At 35.5% G+C, this 15,100-nt stretch overlaps 1 protein-coding gene across 1 annotated transcript; it reads right to left on the bottom strand.

The window, feature by feature from the left end:
* Positions 1-3,197: 3,197 nt before the first annotated feature.
* On the bottom strand, positions 3,198-13,118 carry si:ch211-195h23.3 (uncharacterized protein LOC100170660 homolog). Its single transcript, XM_067363159.1, has 12 exons — positions 12,992-13,118; positions 11,911-12,052; positions 11,715-11,801; positions 11,488-11,579; positions 8,365-8,390; positions 8,216-8,292; positions 7,620-7,834; positions 7,223-7,479; positions 6,329-6,445; positions 6,016-6,163; positions 3,582-3,626; positions 3,198-3,472 (listed from the first exon to the last, which is right to left on the bottom strand). The coding sequence occupies exons 1-12, from the start codon at positions 13,116-13,118 to the stop codon at positions 3,198-3,200; spliced, it is 1,608 nt and encodes a 535-aa protein (XP_067219260.1).
* Between the last annotated feature and the right edge of the window lie 1,982 nt (positions 13,119-15,100).

Genomic DNA, 15,100 nt, shown 5'->3' with positions numbered 1-15,100 from the left:
TGATCACAGTCATCCCTGCTGTCTTAGAAGTTAGAATTTGCTTTATATTCTAAAAGAAAATTTTTAAAAATTCATTTAGAAAAATTACAACCACACTTGGAATTTTTTAAACAAAAACATTGATCTTAATCAAATAACCACACCATTGAATACTTTCAAAATGCATTTCTTTTCCAACATTATGTCTACAGCATAAGATCTATTTGTACGGAAGTAAAAAAAAATTACATTTTTTGCACTGAAACTGTCCGTTAAAGGTTGAAGCATTTGAGATCCAGAATCACTGCTGCTTGAGATAGACAATGTATCTGTCAGACTTGGGGAGGAGGGTCCTTCAACAACCCCTTGCTGCAGGACAGTCAAATCTGAAGATCACAAAAACACATTAAAAGGCATATACAATTGAAGAACTCTTTTATGTACCATAGTGGATATATCCAGGGTCAGACAAAATAATCACATTATATATATCTCTGCTTACCACAAGTAGTGAGCGTAACATATTCTGTCTGATCTGAAGAGGCACCAAACTCTGTCAGGTCTGAGAAGTCAGCAGAATTCTTGGATGTTTCAGCAAACAGAAGTTCTGAAATGCACACAGTTTGTCTCTGAGTCAAGACACAAACTCAGAAAATATCTATAAAACAAAACAAACATTCTTTTAATGTCCTACCATCATCAGTGTGGATGATAAAACTCATTTCTTTGGTTGTTGCAAGTTCTGGAAATACATCCTCATCCACCTCTATGCCCTGGTCATCTGTGACTTTCAATGTTGTATTCTCTGGTATCATAAACTTCTGTTGGACTAAACCATAATACCAACAGGTTATTTACAAAAGAAATTACAAAACTGGTACTTAGTCTTTATTAACTAAATACTAAATTTATAACTTACCTGCAATAAGAAAATCTGAGAAACAAACTTCTTCCAGTTTTATATATTTCTTCTTCCCTCCAAGTTGCACTTTTATCAACATTGTGACCTGAAATTATAGAGAAAACATGTAATTTAACATGAACATGTTATTTCTCACTCTCTGTCTGTGTGTGTGTGTGTGTGTGTGTGTGTGTGTGTGTGTGTGTAAGCTGAAAACCACGCACTCTCAAGGGGCTCGCACACCGGACGCGAAGCTCAGCGCCACGACACGTTTTTAAAATTCGAACACATTATTTTCTATGAGTGTACGCACACCGGCGGCGACATTCGGCGCCTGTCCGCGGCGCCCAGAAAACAATGTTAAGACATGTTGTGGCGCTGAGCTTCGCGTCCGGTGTGCGAGCCCCTTCAGACGTATTTATCATAGCTGTTACAATTCAAAAAATTACAGGCCTAACGTTACACTTTCACGGCTCAAAATGTATTTTATTAGCAGGGTACACTGCAGTTTATTTAAACATTATGCTACAGACATAAGGCTGCTGCTGGATAAAAGATATTACCTCGTCGACTAGCTGAACAGAATGAAGGTTTTTTGAGCGGAGTCACCTCTTAAGTTTGACGGCAAAACACATTTTCAGAAACATGGTGAAAGGAAAGATGGTTAGCTAATGTTAGCTCGTTCACATCAGAAAAAACAAAGGGAAAAAAACCCCGCACAAACCAGCCACATGTTCGAGTTAACTTACGGTCAACAGTTCGCCACGACTTTACAATACATAACGTAACAGCTACGACAAAACGTATCTCCGTTAGAAAATATCAAACATTTTAAAATATATATTTTTAATATGTATATAAATACGCTTTTTACATATCTCAAGACGATGTAAAACTCCATCACCTCGTACTGCTGTTCTAGGGTCGTGTCATGGCGCACTTTCTTAACATTTAACTCCAGATGTGGTGTTAAAACACGCTCCTGAACACCAATGAATGAACTCCAAAATAAAACACAGCCAAGGAGTATCCCATAACACAAACTTTAGTCAGAGTTAAAAAATAAACTCCAAAAATCTAACTCTTTCACACTTTTATGCCTAACTCCTAATTTTTCAACTCCAGAAATTTGCTGTGTGGTCTGATGAGACCAAGATAGAACTTTTTGGCCTTAATTCTAAGCGGTATGTGTGGAGAAAACCAGGCACTGCTCATCACCTGTCCAATACAGTCCCAACAGTGAAGCATGGTGGTGGCAGCATCATGCTGTGGGGGTGTTTTTCAGCTGCAGGGACAGGACGACTGGTTGCAATCGAGGAAAAGATGAATGCGGCCAAGTACATGGATATCCTGGACGAAAACCTTCTCCAGAGTGCTCAGGACCTCAGACTGAGCCGAAGGTTTACCTTCCAACAAGACAATGACCCTAAGCACACAGCTAAAATAACGATAGAGTGGCTTCAAAACAACTCTGTGACTGTTCTTGAATGGCCCAGCCAGAGCCCTGACTTAAACCCAATTGAGCATCTCTGGAGAGACCTAAAAATGGCTGTCCACCAACATTTACCATCCAACCTGACAGAACTGGAGAGGATTTGCAAGGAGGAATGGCAGAGGATCCCCAAATCCAGGTGTGAAAAACTTGCTGCATCTTTCCCAAAAAGACTCATGGCTGTATTAGATCAAAAGGGTGCTTCTACTAAATACTGAGCAAAGGGTCTGAATACTTAGGACCATGTGATATTTCAGTTTTTCTTTTTTAATAAATCTGCAAAAATGTCAACAATTCTGTGTATTTCTGTCAATATGGGGTGCTGTGTGTACATTAATGAGGAAAAAAATGAACTTAAATGATTTTAGCAAATGGCTGCAATATAACAAAGAGTGAAAAATTTAAGGGGGTCTGAATACTTTCCGTACCCACTGTAAACCTGGATATAAAGTTTATGGATTTAGAACATTTTAAATCAAAGAAAATATGTTAAAATGTGTAACATGAATGAAGAAATATTTTAGATTCTGCTTTTCACAGTTATATTAAATAGTCAATTAAAATTAATTTTTGACATTGTACAGATGGTCAGATGTTCTTGCTTCCACCAAAACAAAAGATGCTCACTTGATCTGTCTTAAATTATGCTATAGAACATGATCATAAGGTTTTACACAAACTTGTGGAGTTTCATGCCAGAAATATCATTTGTAAATCTTGTTCTAACGTGAGAAAATAAACATCTGGATTTCTCTAAGTATATTAATGCTGGAGCTGGCGTTTACAGTATGTCTCAAAATGACTGAAGTTCCTGTTCTCTCAGCATTACTGCAGTCCACTGTGTCCAGACTCCAGTTCATCTACTAGATAAGGTTCTTCGTCCTTCAGTAGTCTGTAGAATTCTGTTTTTACAGAAGCACCTCCTGAGTCAAGAGCATCCAACAAGAGTCTTGTTTTCTCCTGTCGTGTTTTTGCAGCACGAACTTTACTGTACATTTCATCTGGAATCATGTCATTAGTCCTCAGACCATCAGCAATCGCCATCACTGATGAAACTCTTTTAATAAGTTTATCTCTGTGTTTTTTCACAAAAACAGATTCTGATTGAAACAAACAAACACAGACAGACATTACTTTCCAGAAAGGATTGTGTGTGATGGATAAATAGAAAGAATAAACAACCAATGAAACACATCTTTGAGTTCATACCTGTGAGTCTTTTGTGAGCAGGAGGGTCTGAATCTTTATCTGATGCTAGGAAATAATGACATTTGATCACTGAAAAATTTGCATAAAGGCAACTTTACTATATAAACAATAACAGTTAACTAAGTATTATACACAGGGTTCCTACACATTTTCCATTTAAAAATTCCATACTTTTCCATACTCAAATTTCCAGACCTCCTTCCAAACGATTTTTCGGTCTCCTTTTCTATGTTTTTTGGCGCACCAAAAATATTCTCGCCGCTTTATAATATTAATATTGAACCACTGTACTCACATGAACTGATTAATGGATCTTGAGAGAGGAAATGTCACTGCTTCATGTTTGTAGTCCGGGTCCTACAGTCTTTTAGTGATTTTTAAATTAGTGTTTGATTGTTGAAATAAAGTTTTGTATTTAGTATTCATGTCTAGGCCCTTCTCTTCTTAAAAACCACGTACCTGTGTAACTTTTGTTGGGGATAAAATCTACAAGTACTAATATATTCCGTTTAACAAGTTGGCATGACTTAGTTTGTTTCCCTTTCCGGCCATACCACTCGCTACATAGGCGTGAATATTTAATTTGTCTATTAATTCGATACATTTCCTTTATAGAGATCCTTCTGTGATTTATCCATCTGCTCTGTTCTCGACATTATATGTAACATATATTATCATATATCATATATCATATATACATATAATATATGAAACATTATATGTATATATATTATATGTATCAAAGTATTTTTATAGAGTAGCCTACGAGTATGAGTAGCACAAGCAGTTTCCGTAATATTTTAGAAATTCGTAACTCTATAAACATATTTTCAAAGTGAAGAGAGGTGAAAAAGTTGACATGTAGAAAGTAGATAGTTGTAGGGGGTCTGGGGGCATCCTCCCCCAGGAGAATATTTTTGTGATTTTAACATGTAAAGGAAGCATTCTGGTGCACTCTGAAAAGAAAATAAATGGAAAAAACAACATTTGCTTCAAGTAAAAAATAAAAAATAAAACATTTTGGCACCGGGGCTGAGCATTGACAAATTTCACAATCGAATGCGATTTTGATTCAGAAGCTTGCGATTTGATTTTGATTTGATTACCTTTGATTCAGTATTGATTAATTTGGGCCTATCAGGTACAGTACATGGCAAATTTCCTCAAAGAAAAAAATCTCTCAACTAATGCTGTAAACAATACAGGGAACCACAGCTGGTACGTCATTATAATATTAGGTTAAATTGATCGTAAGTTACTTACATATAGGCTAACTTACACATAAGGAAGTTTTTATTATAACGTTATAATAAAAGTGACAATTATTTTTCTACTCTTTTTATGTAGGCCTAAACATTTGAATGGTGACTGTCATAAAACAGATTTATGTATTCAATATAGAAGCACATGTTAAGTACAAATACAATGAATATGTAATAGCCTATAGAGCATATATTTAGCAAAATGCTCCTCTCAAAGTTCATTTTTGTAGCTAAATGATGAGTTATTGGACATTGTAAGGCTTTTCTGAGGTAGGCTAAATGTGACATTTTTACAAGCTGTTTTATTGACGCCTTTCTGCGGTTGAAACGCTGATTAATCGATTGCATGTGACATGACAGATTTTGGTAAGTTGTACTGTATCTTTCAACATACCTTCAGATGTTCAATCATTTTGTGTTGTAACTAGTAAAGTCAAAGAGATGGCTGGTTCACGAGCGCTACAGCGATCTGTCACGCCACAGAGCACAGACACAGATCGTGACTAACTCCAGTCTATGGAAAAATAGTAACCCCATTTGCAATTCTTATGAGAATCTTGTGTCACACAGTCACTCACCCCGAAAAAATAACTCTTCGGATGTAAACGATTCACATAAATGATGTATTTTGATTCAAAACTGCTAATTTCGCCACAAAGTGACTAGTTTGCAGGTATAATAAATTAGAAAACTGAATAGAGGCAATAGTCTGGAAACACAAATATTTTTCCATACTCTGATTTCTTTTTTCCATACTTTTCCAGACCTGGAAAAAACTCAAATCAAATTCCATACTTTTCCATACTTTTCCAAACCGCGTAGGAACCCTGTATACACCAATAAATACTTTACTGATCATATTGAATTTAGTATAATTGGTTAGATAACATATTAACATTGGTTAAATCTATAATGATCACCTAGTAAGAGTCAAATTATTTTTTTTTATTAAGCATGTTGATTACACAAACATTTTGGAGTAGGATTTACTTGGAAAAAGCTAAGAAACAATTTTATAAGTAATTGCTAGTAAATTTCACATATAATGACAAAGAAACGGCAAGTAACATTGAATTCAATCTTTCATATAATTTTAATTTTGCGACGAGTGTTACAATGTGTTAAAAAGAGCTACAATACTAGCAACATCTGTCACTCATGTCATTCGTTACCTGTGAGAGGGATTCGTCGTGGAAGCCACACTTCCTTTCCTTCAGTTTTATCTAAAAGACTCAGCTTGACCTCCTCAATGTTGACATTCACAAACACTTCAAATGTGGGATGATAGTTTGGACCAAAATGACACTCAAACATCTCAGTCTGAAAAAAGAAAAGCAATATGAGGGTGAGAGATTATAACTAAAATCGCAGAAAACTACAGTGTTAATCTACTACACAAATTTCTCATGATGCAAAATATGCTTAAAACAACTAGAAATCAAGAAACATTTAGTGATATTAATTAGAAATCTAACATGATGTTACCTCCGGCTGCACTGTAGATTCCTCTGGTTGACAACACAGACTGTATTCTGTTGCCGGAGTAAGAGAACACTTTGAACTGGTTTTAATGTGGGTATTCTCTGTGTGCTGGTCCTTGACCTTTAGTGATGAAAAGGCTGTGAATTTTTAGATATAAAAGCCAGAGGTAACAGAAAAATGGTTCCTTCCAATATCTTGAGAAAAGCATCCTCACGAAATGACTAAATAGTTTAGTGTCCTCTCACTTAAAGGGTTAGTTCACCCCAAAATAAAAAGACTTTGTTAATCTTCGGAACACAAATTTAATTTAGGCTTTTACTTGCATGTAAACATTGATCAGCAAACATAAGCAGAAGCTCAACCTAACCTGAAAGACACACAAGAACAAACCTCTTCCGGAAACTCAAAGTTGCTGCATAACCAATGAGGTTCATTCTCGTGTGTTGCGCAGCACATTTGAGCTTCCGGAAGAGATTTGGATGAAACCGCTTAATTCATATGGATTTGTTTTCCGATCTCTTCATGAACTTTTTGAAGCACCAAAGTGTTTGTTGCAAAAGCAGTCTATGGAAGGAAATCTGACAGCATTCTGTCATCAAAAAGATCTTCATTTGTGTTCCGAAGATGAACGAAAGCCTTGCGGGTTTGAAACGACATGAGTAATTAATGAGAGAATTTTCATTTTGGGGTGAACTAACCCTTTAAGAGATTTACACTGCAGTCATCTCATGTATGTATTTTATATGTTCAAAAGCATTGTATCTGAATAATGTGCATCTCTCAGTAGGGAAATTTGATATAGATCAGAGTGTAAAACAAGACACATTTTCACAGAAATACAGTTTTTATTAGTTTTATGCAATCATTTGCTTTCATTTGAACAAAAAGTAATGATACCTCTGACAGTGGAACATTCAACGGTAGCAAATGGACATCCAGTATGTTTTCTCTCTGTCTCAAAGTTATCGGACGCAGAAAGACGAGCACTTGGGCAGCAACAGGGGAAGGAGGAAAGATCATCCTTTTTATGAGCCCAAAGATGGAGAGATCTCTGATGTCAATCATCACATGAGTTTCAGTCACTTGGAGAGGCTGCATTATTGCTATATTACCGCCAGTTAAATGTGCAACAGCCAAACCGTCCTTGTTTTCCTCTGTAAAACACATAAGAATGATAGATTATTGTATTTTATTATTATATGTTCTTCTTATTATTATACAGATGACTTTCCAACAAAGCTGATTATTTAAACCCTCAAATTGTGAGAATTATCCATACATACAATAAACATACCAGAGATTTCACAGTGTGGAAGGTGCAGTCTTGAGATTGAACCATGAAAGCAGTCAATGTTGTACAAGGGCCCTGCAGACTTCATCTGACCCAAACCATCTAACAGACGAGGATCCCATGAGACAGTTTTATACCGCACCTCTCCTTCACCCTCCATCACAAACACAATGTTGGTCAGGGTGCACTGAAAATGACCAGCATGTGGACACACAAACCTGGAGGACAGAACATTTTCATTTTATTATATCATAATGGCTTGCATCTTTTTATATGTGATAATAGATCATTCAAGTAAACAGATTTGGGATTTGTAAATCAGGATTTTAGAAAAATTCTTGCAAACAAATCCAAAGCAGAAATTTCCCAGGCAAGAAATCCAGAATACTGAAGCAAAAGGATTCAAAAAACAATACACAGGCAAAAACAATCAAATAGAACAATCAGACAGGAATATATGCAAAAGTGAACAAATGCTGGATATGAGAAGTGTTAATTTACGGATCATAATAAAGCAATCAGAAATAATAAATAATAAAGATCAGAAATTGAACACCCGTATCTTCTTACAGTTTCCACTAAACATAATTGTTCAATACCTGTATGAATTTTTGTGTTTGTCCTCATCATCTTCCTGAACATGGTCAGGTGTGAACACTTCTGCATCATCTGAGGACTGAAGAAAAGAATGATGCTCTTATTCTGATTGTGAGTAAGAAAGAAAGAATATATGACAGTTGCTACTCACTGATTGTCCTGAAAATGATTCAGCTCCTAATGAAGAGTAAGACACAAATGCATTATCAGTAGACTAGCAATTATCAGTTATTTAAACATTTATAAGAAATTAAATTGACGGACACTGTCTGGAAAATTACTGCACTAAAGAGAGGCGAATAAAGATGAGAAAACACTCATCTTATATGAGTTTATATTTATATAACCATAAAGTTTGCTTAAAGTGTTTAAGCAAACAAGAGTTTTAAACTCTCTTGCTGAAAACCAAGCCATGTAATATAAAACTGAAAAAGTATATAATAATACTGAAAGCAAAATTAAAAAGCAAAATCAACACTTGCTAAGCACCAAATCAGATAAAAAATTGGCTTTGGTAAGTAAAATAAGTAAGGGATCATGCAGAAAGTCATCGCAAAATAAACAGGACAGGGAAAACACAGAGCACAGAACACAATCTGCCACCTGAGAGAAATGACTGGATTTAGGTTTACAACTTTTGTATTGTGTTGTCTTTTTTTGTTTAGTACTCATCACAATAAAAGTATATTGACAAGGAATGTGATTGCACTTAATAGGCCTACAATTTAATACAGATAATGATGTGATCTTCACATTTTGCTGATAATTTTATCAGCAAAAAGAATACAAACCCGATTCCAAAAAAGTTGGGACATTGTACAAATTGTGAATAAAAAAGGAATGCAATAATTTACAAATCTCATAAACTTATATTTTATTTATAGAATATAGATAACAAACATATCAAATGTTGAAAGTGAGACATTTTGAAATGTCATGCCAAATATTGGCTCATTTTGGATTTCATGAGAGCTACACATTCCAAAAGAGTTGGGACAGGTAGCAATAAGAGGCCGGAAAAGTTAAATGTACATATAAGGAACAGCTGGAGGACCAATTTGCAAATTATTAAGTCAATTGGCAACATGATTGGGTATAAAAAGAGCCTCTCAGAGTGCAGTGTCTCTCAGAAGTCAAGATGGTCAGAGGATCACCAATTCCCCCAATGCTGCGGCGAAAATAGTGGAGCAATATCAGAAAGGAGTTTCTCAGAGAAAAATTGCAAAGAGTTTGAAGTTATCATCATTTACAGTGCATAATATCATCCAAAGATTCAGAGAATCTGGAGCAATCTCTGTGCGTAAGGGTCAAGGCCGGAAAACCATACTGGATGCCCGTGATCTTCGGGCCCTTAGACGGCACTGCATTACATACAGGAATGCTACTGTAATGGAAATCACAACATGGGCTCAGGAATACTTCCAGAAAACATTGTTGGTGAACACAATCCACCGTGCCATTCACCGTTGCCGGCTAAAACTCTATAGGTCAAAAAAGAAGCCATATCTAAACATGATCCAGAAGCGCAGGCATTTTCTCTGGGCCAAGGCTCATTTAAAATGGACTGTGGAAAAGTGGAAAACTGTTCTGTGGTCAGACGAATCAAAATTTGAAGTTCTTTTTGGAAAACTGGGACACTATGTCATCCGGACTAAAGAGGACAAGGACAACCCAAGTTGTTATCAGCGCTCAGTTCAGAAGCCTGCATCTCTGATGGTATGGGGTTGCATGAGTGCGTGTGGCATGGGCAGCTTCCACATCTGGAAAGGCACCATCAATGCTGAAAGGTGTATCCAAGTTCTATAACAACATATGCTCCCATCCAGACGTCGTCTCTTTCAGGGAAGACCTTGCATTTTCCAACATGACAATGCCAGACCACACACTGCATCAATTACAACATCATGGCTGCATAGAGGAAGGATCTGGCTACTGAAATGGCCAGCCTGCAGTCCAGATCTTTCACCCTTAGAAAACATTTGGCACATCATAAAGAGGAAGATGCGACAAAGAAGACCTAAGACAGTTGAGCAACTAGAAGCCTGTATTGGACAAGAATGGGACAACATTCCTATTCCTAAACTTGAGCAACTTGTCTCCTCAGTCCCCAGACGTTTGCAGACTGTTATAAAAAGAAGAGGGGATGCCACACAGTGGTAAACATGGCCTTGTCCCAACTTTTTTGAGATTTTTGTTGATGCCATGAAATTTAAAACTTATTTTTCCCTTAAAATGATACATTTTCTCAGTTTAAACATTTGATATGTCATCTATGTTGTATTCTGAATAAAATATTGAAACTTCCACATCATTGCATTCTGATTTTATTCAAAATTTGTACAGTGTCCCAACTTTTTGGAATCGGGTTTGTAGTTGACCCAAAAAAGAAAATTCTGTCTTCCTTTAATGACTCACAAAACATGAATTCGCTTGTGAGTTAAAGAGACCTTTGACAATGTAAAAAAAAAAAAAAAATTATATATATATATATATATATATATATACACGTTTAAGATGTTATAAGTGATTTGGGCTCGGTTTCACAGATAGAGCTTAGATTAAGCCAGGATTAGGCCTTAGTTCAATTAGGACATTTAAGTAGCTTTTATAAACATGCCTTATAAAAAAAAATATTACTGGTTTTTATCTTGAGACAAAACAATGACAGTAATATATTATACGATATGTCAGTGCAAGTTACTTTCAGTTAAAACAGCTCAAACATGCATCTTAGTCTGGGACTAGCCTTGTCTGTGAAACTGGGGGTAGGTGTTCTACACATTTTAAAGATTCTCACACAAGTTTAAGGGTCATTACATAATTTAGTTCTCTCTCTTTTTTTTTTTTTTTTTTTTTTTTAAGAAAACAAGAACTTAAAATATAAACAAGTTTAAATGTTGGTTTAAAATGAATATTTTCTAAAATATTTTTAACTTTCATGTTGAAAGTGAAGCTTAACAATAGGAGCCGTCATCTCAATTTCACACTTGATTAAAATGTCAAATAAACCTAGACAGTGAACTCAGCTTTACACACAGTTTTATTATATTTTTGGTATAGTTGTCAATATAAATGGTAGCAAAAAAGTAAACAAAGTGAAGTCAAGTCTTTTGATTGGCTAAACAAAGAATCTGACCATGGCAAGCAGCCATTTTTTTAGTTAAAGGAGTATAGCACTGTTACAGAGACAAGAGCGATATTTCAGGCAAGCCGTTCCACAGAACATCACTTAAAGCACTTTTATAAAATTCGGTGTTGTACAATATTTGCTTACTTTTGCTCTCAATATTTTCGGTCTTTATTGTCCTCAACTGTGAAACTCTGAAACTCTTCCTGTCACGTTCAATCAGCACTGACTTCCTCCAGCTAATTGAGAAAACAATGAACAATTTTGTTTTAAGGCTTACATTTTGCAGTTTAGTAATATCAGCTACTACATTAGTACATGCTAAGAAAAAGGCAACATAAAAATAAAACAATATATATTTTATGCATACTTACACAGTCAGGGTCCAACCTGTCCGTGTCAGTGACTCCCTCAGGGACTGTATAATCTTCAATGGATTAAATGAAACTGTTGCATTTATCCTGGAATGAAAAAAAAAAAAAACATTTAGCTACATGCATGTGTTTCTGAAAACAACTTAAAAATAAACACATTCAAATACATACTTTAAAGAGGAGATCTTTCTGTTACCTGAGTTCGTTCAGACTGGGAAAGGCCTGGACAAGGGAGAGGATTATGGGATTCCATCTGACAGTCCATCTATCTGTCTGCATATGGACTTTCTTTAGACCAGACACAGACTGCAGGACATCCAGAAGGAACAATTCATCCACTGACGAGGCATGAGAGCTATAAAAAGAAAAAGTGTAAATATTATAATATATATATATAGTGTAAATAAATAATATAGTACAATGACATGCTGTAAAACAATGTGTAATTTTAACTGTAAAATATTTTAAAAACCCTATTAAAAACTGTTCATAGGTTAACAGTAAGTTCCTGTTCTATATAAAGTTTTTAGATGTAAAAAAGAACAAATCAATGTATAATTAATAGTTGAAAACTAAACTAATATTCCCAGAATTCCGTGTGTGACTCTCCACTTTTGAAATTATTTTGTTTAAATAATCTTTTTTCTTAATAGTTTTTGTTATCAATTATGTATAGGTTTGTATGTTACATCTTCCTTTTAATGAATAATCATTGCGTTATTTAAGTGTTGTATATTACCATGATGGTATTTTGTGTTTGTGTGAATATTCAGCTTGTGGAAAAGCTACTTGTGATGAACTTTGATTCTTCATGTGGCTTTCTCTTTTACTACCTGCATTACTGTTGTGGTTGTCAGTATATGTTAAAGGTACAAAACAGGTTTTAGTAGCAGTGTGTGTTGTTAAATTTACTGGTTTAAATTTAAATACTCTTGTTTGTAAATTACAGTTTTACAATGTACAGTTTGTTCTGTAAATGTATGTACATTTTGCTGTATTTTTTTTACAAAATTATTCTAGCAACCACAGCTGCCAAAATATTTTTGTAAAAACTATGGATTTTTTTTTTTTTTTTACAGTACTCCAGACATTTAACATGCATAATAATTACATGGTCTTTCTGAATATTCTGATTTGCTGGATGGTGTGCATTCAAATTGTTGACCGCAGACACACAGAGAACATTCAGCAACCCAGAAAATTGTCAACACTCCCCCATGACTTGTTTTAATCAAGGGTTAGTTCACCTAAAAAGAAGTCCTATCATCATTACTCACCCTCAAGTTGTTCCAAACCTGTATGAGTTTCTTTCTTCTGCTGAACAGAAATTATGATATTTGGAAGACTAACCAAACAGTTGCTGGTCTTCAACTGACTTCCATGGGAGTGTTTGGATACCCACATTTTTTAGCAGAAACTCATATAGGTTTGGAACAACTTGAGGGTGAGTAAAAGATGACAAAATGTTAATTTTTGGGTGAACTATATCTTTAACTAAAACATTACTTCTTAATAAAATACATTTTCTCAGCAACAAGTTGGTTTTTCAAGTAATTAAACTCAGCTTCACAATTAGTAGACACTGAAAAAACAAAACAAAAAAAAACGATCAGACAATCTCTCCTTTTACACACCCTGTTGATCTGCAGAGTTTCTGTAGGAAGATTCTCCAGTTGACAGTGGAAATCTCTTGGCGTGAACAAGTGAGACTAAATTCTGAGACTATTGATGATGGTCTCATTTTTGAGCAGCAAACAAAGAGCCTAAAATAGCCACAGAAGTAAAGTTTGGAATTGAGACTTTAATTTGCATAAGTGGCATAAATTATAATGTCATTTTAATGATTCAAGTTTTTTTACATGAGATCTTCATTTTCAACTGATGCAATAATCTCTTGGCAGAAGCTTTTGGTCCGTTTCTTCAGAGATCCTTTTTGATCCTGTATTCTACCAATTACAATAAAGACATTAGTAGGCTACCTTACTACATAAAAGTAATGAACTCTATGCAAGGTAACTTATGTCCCCACACTACTAGCCTACTCATGACAACATTGACAAATATGGGGTGAATTATCAAGAGAACTACTGATAATTAAGATTCTTTGACAGTATTTTTATATTTAATGCCTGGCTCACACTACAGGAGTTTTAAAATCCTATCCGATTGTAAAATCTGGTTGCAGCACACACTTCAGGAGAATCTTTGCAGATTTTCTTCCCTCAAATCTTAAACATGCTCACACTACAAGATTTGAAATTCGCGGAGCATCCCACACTACAAAATGTTATTAAGATTATCTGCCAGAGGAAGCGCGTCACTTGATCTACGCAGCAGATCGAAAGCGGATGTAAACAAAATGGATACTGAAACATGGAAACTTGCTGTAGCAATAATAATCGTTTGTTGTGAGAAAACACAAAAGTGGAAGAATAAACGAGTGTGGATGAAAAAATGGTTGAGGAGACGGGCTCAACGTGGATTGTCAGTTCTTCAGTGAGAAATGGAGGTAAAATTGACCTTTTATTACTATCGTAGTGTGCTAGAATGTTTACCGTTATAATATTGCCTGCCTAGTTCAAAAGCGATAGTGTCACCTTTTACATTGTAGATTCCTTTATCTTGGTTTTGCGGTCGCCATTTCGAAATGTCTGTCACTTCCGTCACGTCGTATACTTGTTTCCTATTGGCTATTGTGACAGTACTGACGTTATTACAATCTTGCTCATCCCGATACATATCAAACATGTTTGATATAATCGGGGTGAGCCCGATTTGTGTGAGATCAGATCGGGAGGTGCAATTTTTTATCTGTGAACGTCTCACATTACCAGATAATCTGCGCCGAACATCGGAACCGATCGAGGTCGTGGACAAGATTTTTTCTCCGATTCTCGGGAGGGGAAAATCGGGCATAAATCGGCCTAAAACTCCTGTAGTGTGAGCCAGGCATAAGTGTCAAAGGGAGAGACATGATGATCCACTTAACTGACACTGGCACTGAAATATTAAATAAATATTAAATGTTAAATTTAGATGTTCATGTGATCAATCATTTTTCTTGTGCACATCACAGAGATGTTTGCTTCTTCTGACTAACGCATTACTTGATCTAAAAATGACACCAGAAGCACAGGCACTGGTTGAGATTTTAGCAGCAATGTGTAAACTGTTCCGTGCATAGAGCCCATAGCACTAATAAATATTACTTAAAGTTTAGAATGAAATATATTACATCAGTTCTTTCATGATCTTTCCTTCACAGAGCGCTGAGATCAAATCCCCAGTATCATCTGTAATGTGATCCACCTTCAACCTTTAAAAGTGAACAAGTAGAAATTCAAGAGCCTGTGATAATGCATTGGCATCAAAAGTCTGAACTTTGC

This window comes from Chanodichthys erythropterus, chromosome 16 (genome assembly GCF_024489055.1).
Source record: "Chanodichthys erythropterus isolate Z2021 chromosome 16, ASM2448905v1, whole genome shotgun sequence".
NCBI lineage: Eukaryota > Metazoa > Chordata > Actinopteri > Cypriniformes > Xenocyprididae > Chanodichthys > Chanodichthys erythropterus.
Note: the sequence above shows the minus strand (reverse complement) of the source record. Positions and strands in the feature narration are given on the sequence as shown.

Coding starts and splice junctions, on each gene's coding strand:
- si:ch211-195h23.3 (XM_067363159.1), bottom strand. CDS start 13,118: ATGTGGGTATCCAAACACTCCCATGGAAGTCAGTTGAAGACCAGCAAC. Junction 8,293..8,364: donor AATCATTTTCAGGACAATCA/GTGAGTAGCAAC, acceptor TCTTTTCTTCAG/TCCTCAGATGATGCAGAAGT. Junction 3,473..3,581: donor TGCTCACAAAAGACTCACAG/GTATGAACTCAA, acceptor TGTTTCAATCAG/AATCTGTTTTTGTGAAAAAA.